Source organism: Amblyomma mixtum, chromosome 10 (genome assembly GCF_055824585.1).
Source record: "Amblyomma mixtum isolate Tamu chromosome 10, ASM5582458v1, whole genome shotgun sequence".
Lineage (NCBI taxonomy): Eukaryota > Metazoa > Arthropoda > Arachnida > Ixodida > Ixodidae > Amblyomma > Amblyomma mixtum.
This window is the reverse complement of record NC_143021.1, coordinates 132,739,466-132,752,621: the sequence shown is the minus strand read 5'-3', so window position 1 is coordinate 132,752,621 and position 13,156 is coordinate 132,739,466. Positions and strand designations below refer to the sequence as shown.

Sequence of the window (13,156 nt, the reverse complement as noted above, 5' to 3'; positions counted from 1 at the left end):
GATGACGAGTGCCTTTGAGGATATCCTGGGTAAAATATCCCTTATTTGGAAATTAAACGAACAGCTAATGCGTTTTTTCCGATCGAGTTAACCTCCCAGAAGGTAGCCATTCATTGCTCAAAAGTGGAAGGAATTAGGGCAGACACAATAAAGGAAATGCTCAACCGGCGTGAAAGCCTAGCGTAGGCGGTGCATCGGGCTTTAGCGAAAATTTAATCTAGTCGATATCGGCGCCAGTCGGTGAAGATTGCTACAGCCGGAAGATTGAAACTCTAGCAGCGTGGTTTTGTGTATCTAGGTCTCAAGTTGAAATTGAATATACTTTTTAGTAGTACAATAAGAAGAAACACCATCAAAAATCCAGAAAAGCCTGACGAGGCCTGCGCTACCTTAGATAGCTCTACTAAAAGAAATTATAAAAAAAGTGATCGCAGTGCACAGAATAAGGAAAGATCGTTGCAGTGGTCTTACCAAAAAAGTACAAAAGTTTTTGTATGCATAATATTTTGTATCCGTACATACAGATTTAGCCGATTTTTAACACAAGCTCGCTGAAATGGCGCCCAACAGTATAAAAGAAATACAGTTTTGAATTACATCACTTCCAGGTTCGTGGAAGTAATGACAGAACTAAAGAATGACGTTAAAAAGCTGAAGTCATCGTATACAGCCATACAATTAGTGTATACGTCAGTCCAAATAGGAATGGGCTTCATCAACGAGAACTTCGAACAAATGAGTACCGAACACACTCCGTAAAGGAATTGAAGAATCAAAACAGCTGAGCCTTGAGTGCCAGACTGAGAGCTAAATTCTAAGCAAAGAAGCCAGGGACACTTCCCACAGTTACAGGGCTAAGGACAGGACAAGAGAGGACGACAGGACACAGCACTGACTCGCAACTGAAGCCTTATTGGCAAACTAGTCAGTATAAATATTTGCCGCCCCTCTGGCGGCCAGATTTGACAACGAGAAGATACAGTTCATTCATACGAAACATCGATCTTCAAAAAGCATTGGCACGTGTCAACAGCCACATTAAAGATAAGGTCTTTCTTTCTCTGACAGAGCCATGGAAAGCACACAAATACATTCCTCGTGAAGCCGTGTTGTCATCAGTGCCTTGATGATTTCTCTCGCCAAAGCATCGCGGTTTCTTCCATTTATAGTGCTATCCTGATGACATTCATCTTTCTTGCAGGCTCCTCAGTACTTTGTCACGTGCTTTGTGGTGGCAACACGTGAGACGATCTTTCAATAACGCACCAGCCACTTTAGCCGGTGTACTTCTTCCGACAGGACACACAGGCAACGGATAAATCACTCTTTCCTGGCAAGAGACGAAACGTTCAGCGTGCCTCCTCGAGCAGCCTTGAGGTTCGCTGTTCGAGGAATGCACTTCCCGGAATAGACTACACAGTCGCATAAGCGCTGCAAAGCAACGTCCACTCCCGCACGCTTCCCAGTTCTCCTCAGGTTGTGTGAAACCTGGTGCAGGTATTCACGACAGCAACGTTTCTTTTCTTTTTTCATTATTAGTTTTTCCATTTATTGCTGTCCACAACTCTATCAGCAGTTTTTCTTCCACGGAAACCCTAACTTCTGAAGGGTAACCGGTCTGCATTAGGCGACGTACTTGGTTTTGAAGCTTTGCTGCAGCCTGTGCTCACATGTCTTTTGCGCTGTATTGTTAAAAATGAACAATTGCTCTTTTCACTGGCTTCGAACATGCTGATGAATATGGAAAAATGGGTTCTTGAAAACGCGGCTCAAAATCCTAGCACACCTGGGATGAAGTGAAATGAAGCGAGAGGTCTAAAAAACCTGTAAAAAACAATGAACTGGTACTTCGTTTCTTAAAACAATCCGATTGAGGCAGGCATACAACTTAGAAATGGTTTGTTAATAAAGGCTTCAGTTGCGAGTCAGCGCTGTGTTCTTTCGTCCTCTCTTGTCCTGTCTTTCGCGCTGTAACTAGGGAAGATGGTCACCACAACTCGCCCACCCAGCAGCTTGCTTTATTGAACTTCATTTCTCGTACAAAGGGCCCTTTTGCATGTGATATAGGTCCTCTTTATTTTGTGCCAATCGATGCCTGGGTATTTTGTTGAGCTATGCTGACAAATTCCTTTATGTGCAATTAAGTGCATGCTTTTGAGGTAATTATTATTAAAAGTGTAGTAAGTATGAACGGTGGCCTATCGTCTAGTTCTCGTCTACTTATGCCTTGGGCTGTACTCGGCATCTAGCCTCAAGCATTCCTTCTTATGGACTTTTAACGAGTCAGCATTACTCGCCACGGTTAACGATTTTGGCGGTGTGTTCGCGTGGTCCTTCAGCGTCACGTAAACAGAAAAAAAGTTTTATGGGTCGCATTCGAACTGAGGAATTTTTCGTGGGATGCGAGTACGGAACCTCATAGCCTCGATGAGTGCAATGTTAGTTTGTTGTTAGAGGGGAACATAATCTGTGCGGCAAGACAGAAGCATTTGCGGCGGAACTTTCAATGACGTAAACCTAGGTGGCGTGAACGAAACGAACGTGGAGGGTGTACGCAAACTCCGCCTCTGTTGACGCCATGAAAGGCCACTACACGCTCGCTTATAAACCATTCCGCGCACCGCCTAGTCGCGTCGACCTAGCGCCAAACAGTGATGAGGCGATGGAAAAAAAAATAAGTAAATTGTACAACAAATGAATATGTTTTCAATGAGTAACAACAGGACTCATTTTTGTTGGCCAACCATACGTGGCCAACAAAAATATAAGTTTGCCTTTTAAAGACAACGAGAATTTGTTCTGGTTTCATAGTATATGACAGGATGGCGGGATAAGTGCCTCAGAGAGAGCACACGCTAATTCGTAGTGGCTTGTTAATGAGTTCGCAAAAGCTGTGCTCGGTCGCGTGGGCACTCTGACGTTTAGTAATATTTAAGATCGCCTGTCTTCAATCTTTTTAACTAAACATATCAAGTTGAATTCACTTCTGCTATTAATGCTTAAGAAAAACAAGGATGCGGAGGATGGATTTGTGGGTTGTGAGGCTGATAACCACTGCCACCTCAGCCTAACTTACGTATGCAGAGCGATGCGGCCGAATATATATCCTGTTTCCATTAACGCCAAAAAAGCAGTGAGAATCGCACAGCATTTCTAGCAAGCACCCTGTGTCCATACCAGTTTTGCAGAAGCCTACTGGCCTTATGCGCGCCTTTCTGTCTCTCAGAAGACCCGCGCAGAAAGGCCTGTCTCAAAACAACGCAGTTTCCCTTCCGAAGGCATTTTCAGACCCAAAAATAAGGCAGTGGCCATGCTCGAATCGATGCCTGACCAACGTTATCTATTTCTGCATCTGTTTTCCAGCAAATGTAGTCTTGCTGCTGCAAACAATATCCGGCGGACATAACTGAAGAAGCAGAAGCGCGAGGGTTGGCAAGCACCCACACCCTAGAAATCCCCCGCCGTGGATATGTGCCAGTAAGCCTGAGGACATCATCATCATAATCATCACGCACCCGCTTTCGGCGAAGGTTGCTAGCATCCGCACGAAGGCTTTGCTCATGCGCCCGTCGGGCGAGTCAGGCTGCTGGTCGTACTTGTGGCCAAAGGCGAATGCCAATTCGGAAGTGTGGGGAGCGCCCGTCCAGCTGGGGAAAGGTGCCGTGGGCGACTTGTGGCTGAAGACGTAGGCGTAAACATTGCTGCCCCTCTCACTGTGCTTCTCAGCGAGGAACCGGAGAGGGCAGTTGAACAACCGGTCCGAGAGGTAGTCGATGTACTGCCTCCTCAGAGCATTGCCGTCGCCCTCTGGAGCGTCGGCGGTGTACTGAAGGATTATGTCATGTGCGTCCGCCTTCTGCCATCGTGACACGACGGCATTAACAGCGTCGGTGAGACCTTCTGAGGCGTCGAGGTCTTCGACCAAGAGCTCCGGCTTTGCTGAGGCCAGGAACGAGTACGCTGCTTCGTCCGAGGTGACGCCCGCTAGGATGTCGACGGATCCAAAAAAACCTCGCTTGATTGCGACCAGCGGTATCCTTGGCAAGAATGAGTCGTGATAGGTGGGCAGAAATGCTGTGATCTTCGGCGATGTGCTTTCGGCGGCAGCTCGAACCAGTTCCTCTGCCGACTTGCGTCTGAAGCAGTCTACGACTTCATCTGGGTTGGACGAGAGATTCTTGCTCCCTCCGTTAGAGCAGCCGACGATGTCGCCTACTCTGCTGCCCTTGACCATGCTTTCGTGAACCGTGTCCCACAGGTCTATGCTGTACATGCTGCCGCTCATCAGCACCGCTCTCCTGAAAAGCCCCTCGCTCATCGGGGACAGGACGTGAGCGTGTGTGCTCACCGCACCCGCACTTTCGCCGAACAGGGTTACTCGCTGAGGGTCGCCACCGAAGTGTCCGATGTTGAGCTGCACCCACTGCAGGGCCATGACCTGGTCCAGGAGACCCACGTTGCCCGGCGCCTGTGGAGTGTCGGCGCTCATGAAACCCAGGATGCTGAGGCGGTAGTTCATAGAAACGACCAGCACGTCCGCCATGGCGGCCATCGCGGCACCGCTGTAGTTCCCCTGTGTGGCGCTGCCGGAATGGAAGCCTCCTCCGTGGATCCAGACGAGCACTGGCTCAGGGGTGCCGGACTGGACGGCCAGGTCGGGGACCCAAATGTTCAGCCGCAGGCAGTCTTCGGTGTAGGAGACACCGTGCATCCCAAGCCTGGCATTTTCCACCTGCATGGCAACAAAGTTCGATGCTAATACTCCCACATAATGGTGTAGCTCTACAGTGACACCTGAAACAATGCATTCATCATGGAAATACATATTTCATAAAGAAATAAAATCTCGGTTTCACACATATTAAAGTTCATTGAAGAAATTATGCGCTACGTTCCGCCGATTCGTGCACATTCTCACCCTCTCACCCCCCCCCCCCCCCTGCCACCACACTGTCCATTTCACAATAATCGCAACTATCGCCTCGTACGAGGTAAAAAATAACTGGGCACTCATAGAAACATCGCAAACTACTGTTCAGAAAGCATTGCAGCTATTGGCAGGAATGTGATTTTTCCCGTTCTTTTTTTTTCTCAAAACAGACAAACATTTTAACACGAAAATCTCATTTCCTGAAGTAAAAAAGGGGCACCGGGCAAGCGACACTGCAGTTGACAAGAAATTCGAAGCGGACGTTCTGTTCAGTCGCCCAGTCTCACAGCGTCACTGAAGTTGTGCGCGAATACGAGCGCGTCAACGACAGCAATGTGCGAAGCGTTCTCAGCTGCGGTAAACGCAGCGTAGTGGTGTGACTGGCTCAGCACCGGAAGAAGAGAGTCTTGCGTGGCCGTGCGCGGCCCCTGTCCTTCATCGCCGGAAAGCGGCACCAGTCTCTGCAATGAGCCCACGTGGTGTCTAAGGCGCTTTTTTTCTTAACAATAAATCAGGACAATGCGTTTGTCCTGCGTGCTTCTTCTTCTTCTTGTCCCTGTCTTTTTATTACGCTTTGCTAAGTTCAACATGTATTACCAACTCGCCCAACTTTCTGCACTGCTTGAATAAATCAGTGTGGCGCAGACAGCTCAATTTCAAGGCAGTGATCATGTAGTCCCCTTAGGTGTCCTTGCATGAACGCAGCTACATACTAAAGACAACGGCAATTCTTAGGTGCTCGAACTTATACTTTAACTTTAATGCAGCCAAAGTTGTTTCAACTTTTGCTCAGCCATATAGCCTGCATTCGACCATGGAATATCCGTCAGCCGTTATTCCTAAAACGTAGCGATATAGTTTAGACTAACGTAAGCAGTCGAATTAATCTAATTCAATGTTTAAAATAATTGCCAGGTGGAAATTGTGCGAGGTTGAAAAGTGGAATGCGGCTATAACCCTCTCCACGTTCAGAGTACAGGAGGGTGCAGGGCAAGTGCGAGAGGGAATGCAGACAGTGCTGAGAGTTGTGAGGAGACGGGTGACCACACAAGGAGTCGCTGATCCACCTGACCACGGTTAGACTTCCTCTTATGGTTGGCAGCCTTGATTCAATGGCCGAATGCGGGGATAAATGGCCAAAGCAAAGTAATAACATCATTCGCTGTTTAGTGTTCCAAGGAGGTGAGTTTAGGTCTAGAATTTTTTTAGAAAATTTTTCATTCGCTTTCTACACACTTTATCCTAGCAAAAGACAGACAGAAAGCAGCCGTGTGTAATCCTGACAGTTTGCCACGTGGTAGGACACCTTGTTAACTAAGTAGAAAGCGGACTTATCAGAATTCCAGCTCAGTAGATCTACTGCAGAGCAAAATCCTGTCCGATTAATTTCAAACCAATTCTGTCCTATTCCTGCGACGCTCCCCCTATTCCTGGAAGCCTTGGAACTTCATTAGCAGATTTGTTTCCTTACTAATAAGTATTACGTTAGCCTTGCCTGCACATCGACTCCGCTAGTATAAATGACCGCCGGTTACCTGGACTGCGTAATTAAGACATAGTTCTACCGAATTTAGTTTTCTGATAACAATAAATCTCGTTTGTGGTCTCTCTTCCTCCGTCTTAAACTTATACCCGTCATTTACATTTCTACGGCTGGCTGGGCTACCTTAAATTTATTTGTTTTGTGTTGGGTTTCATCGTGGACAAAGAGCTGAGGTCTAATTCACCTGATACGGCGATAAAAGTGTTTGATAAATAACTCTTAAGTGTGTAGCCTATTCTGTTTCGGACACTAGGTTCCTTTAGAATTAAAAAGACACATACAAAAACTATATTGCGCTCTCGCCTATGACGCACTCTAGGATGGAATAGAATGTTACTATTGTAAATCCTGCAAAATACGGTTTTTGTAGTTGATGAAATTTTAAGCAGGGTATTAAAATGTGGTTTACCGCAGCGATTTCTCCTCATACTTCCCAGGTAGGCATGTTTTGATTCATTAGTTCGAAATTGTGTTTAGAATGCGTGTTTTCAATGCGAAGCTATTATTTACCACTTCAGGGAAATATCGTTCCCGACTAAATAACGTCCATGTTCCAAATATTGCGTTGATCAGCTGTAGCCTATGTCTAACAAGTTTTTCCATGTGAACTAATATATCACACAGGTGTCACTGTACTAATTTCGTGCAGTGATTGCAGAAAGTGGTTGCTGCAATGAGCTCCTTGTTGTGAGCTTTTTTAGTGAACAAGCTTACTCTTTCGTTCCTATCAATTCCGATACGACTTTGTACCCTGCCGAAGTTTATACCACGCTCTTGCCTTGTCACTGTGAATATATTATCTGCGATAACGCGAACTACGGGTATGGCAGCATTTCTAGACTTTAAAGCTCTGAGCATGCTGAGAGTCAGTGCATATTTAACAGCCTTTAGTGCCGCCATTTATTACTATTGCAAAAGTATTTCTATGCTCCGTCAACGGAGTCGTGTGAACAAAAAAAGTGTCCGCAAAACGTGTCCGCCACACTTGTGATCTTCTCAGGAGAGGTAGCACCAAACGAATGGTTGCAACCGAAAGAGGATGATGTGAAGATGCTAAAAATATATATCTGTAGGTTGATTATTAATTACAGCGAAAAATTTCGAAGGAACGCCGAAATAGAGCCGACGTCGATATAGTGATGGACAGGAAAACAGCCACAGACGGCAAAATATAGCAAAAATAAGCAAATGAGTAAAAATCAAGTTTGAAATGAATTGAAATGTATATCATGAGTGATAATTACCTGAGTAATAAGTTTATTTTGACTTAGAATAATTAATTAGTTATCATCAAAAACCACTGGACCTTTGAATAGTCTGGACGGGAATATAGTAAGTGGGCGGGAAAGCAACCACGGTGCCAAATTCAAAAAACCAAAATGGTTCAGTGAGATAACAGAAGGTATAATCAAAGTAAATAAATTGATCTTTTACTGAAGCCTAAGATAATTGCGCTAATTAAGTTGTTAAATTAACAAACAAAAAGAATATGATAAAGACAAGCAAAGAGAGGCGACGAGTGCTGAGAAGGCGTCAGTGCTTTCGCATTCTCCCAACCTGAGTCGCCGCAATGATCTCAATTTTTTTTTCTCTTCGCTCACTGCCCGACGAAACATTTCAATATAATGAATGAGGCACATGCGGGTGGTATTCTTTTTCTTTCTCAGTTCACCTCCGCTACTGTGCTGGGCTATGGACGAGGATGGCACTGGTGAATACTGGAAAGTTTTATTTCAACTAGGGAATAAATGTCCCCGAAAGCACAGCATTGGGCAGTCGTCACCGTAGCTCAGATGACAGAGCTTCGGGTGGAAAATTCGGAGGTCGTAGGTTCCGATTCCACCTGCGGCATGTGTTTTTTATTCTTCTTTCTGATTATTTATCTTTAAAAGATTAACATGATTAATTTCGCGTTCATGAACACCACAAAAAAAAGGCAATCGCCTATACTCTCTTATTTTGGGTGACTATTGCTTTCCGTCATGTAACTAATTACGAGCTCCTCTTTTCCCTTCCATTGTCTGCTCAACAACTAACAGGGACATGGATTCTAAGAAGTCACTTTGATTCCTACTCAAAGCTGGACTTTCCCATTCTGTGATCGCATCATCTCACATTCCCAAGCATCTCCACATTCTGGACGACATCGGCAATGAAGTGAAGTAGCAGTCACTGACCATAGTCGAAAAGTTTTTCGTTTTTTTTTTCGACTATGGTCAGTGACTGCTACTTCACTTCATTGCATCACCATGCCTGACCAGACGGATTTCCGTCGAACTCTTGACTAGACGACATCAGCATGGGTATGCAGTCTAAAGTGCGTTTAAATTTCTTGTATCTCAGTTTTCGCTTCTCAGAGGGCAGTTCCTGTTCTCCCATTTGAAGAAGATATTTATGACTCGTAAACTACTTCCTTCTGCGAAATGTGCTGTTCTATGTCAGCGCACTTCAATAACACCAGGTGGCCTAAATTAATCCTATGCCCTGCATTACGCCTAACCTCATCCTGTATATGCCGCTCCTGTACGTTAAACACCACAAAATACACCTCGATAAATAGTACATGTACCTGTTATTCCTAGGACCTTTGTCATAGTCTTTTATTGCTTCGTTGCCTACAGGCTTCCCACTTATGTTTGGGATAAAGTGACATGTTAGTTGCACTGCGCACTGCTTTTTTTCATTACTCATTCTAGATATAACTTTATCATAGGAACTTCAGTCATATTGCTATCATGACTCTGTGTAGGTGCGTTGGCCGGTACAAACCTCCAGGTGATCTTCAGAGTAAGCTGAATTAAGACAGCTGCCACCATCTGGATTAATGATGAAAAATTCGATAATATTGCCTCATGTGTCCTTTTTCATCAAGGCTTCCACACTAAGTGTTTCCCACTACACTACTCAACAAAAATCAATTTGATATTTTTAATAGTTTTTACATCAGGGGCCCCTCAACGGTACTTCTACAGCCAATGAGATACCTGTAGTCATCAAGAAATGATCATCAGTGGATGTCTCTAGTGAGTGATAGTCTCCCAGCGAGGCGATGTGGGCTGGAATTCTTCGATAGACTTGAAATATACGAAGTCAACATGGATTTTGCAATTTCGTATCAAAGTGCCTTAAGGGCAGCTGGATCGGGATAAATGGTGTGCTGTACAGGTGAATATGTCTGACGGCCAGGTATGAAACCAGCTGAACAAAGGCAAACGCGTTCCATATGACGGCGAGATCGCCCTGAAATTTTTTTTTTACATTATTGAAATAAGATCTCATGCGTGAGATAAATCTAGCTGGAACATTTTTAATGGATAAAAGAATGCCTACCCCCCTCAAGCCTCCGTATATACTTCTTCTGTTTATCCCTCAACATTATCATAGTCGTATGAATCAATTTCTCACATGACGCCTGATAGCTGTATGAATAGGACGGGGTAGGCTAGTTTCTTTTGAAAATGATTTTTGCTTTAAACGTTGCCATGTTCACTTTCGAACGTCAGATTTTGCATATCTACATATTCTTAGATCACCCACTGTCTCACAGCTCACAAATCTACCGAGGGCAAACAGAGGGTGGTTAAATGGTATATTCATCTATAAGCATGTGTGAAACGGCGGCACCTGAGTGCCCAAATTCTGTTCGGGTGAGGGGGTTAGCTTCATCTAGTCTCTTCAGATTTTCCGGTCCTGAGGTTGAAGCTAGCGTTCCAAAGCCTCAGTGGTCCCCGGCGCTAATAGTCGGGATAAGGCAGCAGACCTGGCGATCTTCTTCAGTTCATCTTATGGGGAACAGCGCAACAAAGGCGGGGCACACAGAAGAAATTCGCTGACTAGCGAATTGTATTGAAAGAGTGAACATGGAATATACGCAGGAAAAAAACAAAACAAAAAACCTAGCCAAATGAAACTACGTCATGTGGGAGGCACGATAGTCTATTTCATTGTTAATCAGTCTGAAAGTGCGTCACCTACCCTTCCGTGACATTTATTAACAAAGAAATAGACTATCTTGCCTCCCACATGACATAGTTTCATTTGACTAGGTTTTTATTGTTGTTTTTTCCTGTGTAGGGGTGCGTTTATTAGGCGTCCTCAAGAGACCGAACCGCCGTGCAGGATCTGGCAGCGTAGACGGGCGTAGCCAGCACCAAGAGAGCGGGGCAACTTCGTCGTCGTCAGGCGCAGCGTAGTGTCGGCGCATAACTTCGTCGTCGTCAGGCGCAGCGCAGTGTCGGCGCATGGCGGTAGCGGAACCTGTCACAGTTGGCACACTACACCTGCATATATTCCACGTTCCGTCTTTCAATAAAATCAGTTCCTAGTCAGCGCATGTCTTCTGTTTGTCCCGCCTTTGTGGCGCTGTTCCCCCTAAGATGAATACTTACCAACTCGCCAAAATTTCAGCGTTACTCAATGTGAGTTCTTCAGTTCCACTAGAACATAGATTTGCTGTGCTGGTGCCAATTCCAGCAGCACCACGATTCGAACAGCGGACCTTTGTCACGGGAGACACAGCTTGTTTTTCATGCAGCGACTCTCAATAAGCGATGAATTCGGGTTTAGCTCGGCCGCACTGATAGTCGGGCACACATACCGCTTCGTATCCTGGCAAAATACAGCTCGAAGTCTCCGTCTTGTATGTGGGTTTGTCTCTACATTTTCAGCTTATCATTACGCGGCCTTATTTGTCTACCACCTCTCTCTCTTCCATCCGTGCATACATCTCGGCCGGTTAAATCTGACTTCCTCTTCGCACACACGCACTAAAATGCTTGCCGTGGTTTTTTAACTTTAGAGGGCATGATGTACAGGGTGTTTAGCCTAAGATTTTACAGATTTTTAAACATTGACTTTTTGAGTCCAAAGAACGTTTTTTTCGGCATATCACTGTCAAGGGTGAAATACATAATACAGCTAAGGCGTGTTCACTAGCAGGCTTGATAGGTAATATTGAATAGTTAACTTTTTAGCTCTAATTTATACTCCTTAATTATCGACAGTCGTATCGAACACGGTAAGTAATATCCTTATCACTTTTTACAATTTCGAGAATGCTTTTACCCTCGGTGCTGTGGTCCAAAAGTTTTTGCCTGCACTGCGCCAAAATAGACGCGCTTTCAAGAAACTTACGACCACAGAGAGCTTTCCAGTGCACGTAACTCGCCGACAGCGATTTGTTGGGCCGAAGCGCCGAGGTTAATCTTGTTGTAGAAATTCTGAAAACGGTTACGGAGATTATTAGCGGTAAGCTACACGCCTCTTAGTAATTGGGGAACTTAACAGTAATTGTTAAAAAGCTAAACATTATATATTGGGTAACCAGTGCTGCTGTTAGCACGCCTTAGCTATAATTTGAGGTAGTTCACTGCTGAAAAAACTACGCCGAAAAAGGCGCTCTCCTAACATAAAAATCCTATTTTTAAACATTGTGTAAAGACTTTGGTGGAACACCCTCCACATCATACCCTCTATAGGTAAAGCAGCATCGCCAGCATTTTAGTGCGTGCGGGAGACGGCGCAAAAGCTTTTCACTCAATCCACAGCAGCGAATGGGCGTCCAAACCCAGACTCGGTCTGCTAGCTTGTATTCCGCGTTGCGTCTTCGTAGGTTGTAGGGTCTGGCGTCGGTCCGCTGCTGCTTTTTGATCCGTAATCGGATTTCTTCTTTGTGTTGAAGGTAAGCGGCGATGTCGACGTTATCTTCGGTAACGTTGGGCAGCATGGCGTCTGGCGTGGTCGTGGCCTCCCTGCCATGAACGAGTCTAAAAGGCGTCCGTCATCCTGCTGCTCTCCTGCACTGCGGTGTTGTAGTCGAAGGAGATGTAAGGCAGGATGACGTTCCAGGCCTTGCGTCCACCATCGATATTTATGGCTAGCATGTCGGCGGCTGTTTTTGTTCAGGCGCTCAGTCGGTACGTTGGTCTGCAGATCGTATGAAGTTGTCCTCAGGTGGCTGGTTTGGCTACAACGCAGGATGGCTTGCGTCAGTTTCGCTCTGAACGCTGCTCATCTGTCCGTGAAGAGAACATCGGGGCGTCGTGTCGCAAAAGGATGCACTCAACGAAACATTTGGCGACTTCTGCTCCTGTTCAGATCAGTAGGGCTTTTGCCTCGGCATAGCGGGTCAGGTAATCAGTCACTGTGACGAGGCACTTATTTCCTGACAGTGGCTTTGGGAATGGGCCAAGCAATTCCATGGATATCTGCTAAAAGAGCCTTAAGTGGTGTTCAATAGGGTTCAGAAATCTTGCTTGTCGGGTGGCAGGCGTCTTTCATCGCTGACAATCTCGGAAGGTTTTCATATAATGTGTGACAGCGGCAGACGGTCGGGGCCTGTAATATTTTTCTTGAATGCGGAGAGGGTGCGAGAAATCCCGAGATGTCCAGCTGCCGGCTCGTCTGTGGAGACTGAAGAGCTTCTTCGCGCGGACTTGCACGTGCAAGGAGGTAGACTGGTTTGTTCGCTGCGAAGTTCTTCACGAGGACATCATTCTGTGCACAGAACGAAGACAATCCTCACTTGAACGAGGCAGGGGTGAAGAAACTTTGCCTTCCAAGTTCTCAATGAGGCGTTTCAGGTCGGGGTCCGAGCGTTGCGGCTGTACAAAAGAGCTAGAGCTGATGGGTCCCAGGAAGGCGTCGTCTACGTCATCCGGCGGCGGTACCTTGCTTTGCAAGTT

At 45.7% G+C, this 13,156-nt stretch overlaps 1 protein-coding gene across 2 annotated transcripts in view; it reads right to left on the bottom strand.

Annotated features, from left to right (window-relative positions):
* Positions 1 to 13,156, bottom strand: part of LOC149326986 (acetylcholinesterase-like) — a 33,178-nt gene that overhangs the window by 7,325 nt on the left and 12,697 nt on the right. The window contains exon 3 of one of the 2 annotated variants that reach the window (XM_089564009.1): positions 3,516 to 4,718. In XM_089564009.1, coding sequence (XP_089420135.1) covers positions 3,516 to 4,718 — 1,203 coding nt within the window. Of the gene's footprint in view, positions 1 to 3,515; positions 4,733 to 13,156 lie in introns of both variants that reach the window. The other variant, XM_089564008.1, reaches the window with a different exon arrangement.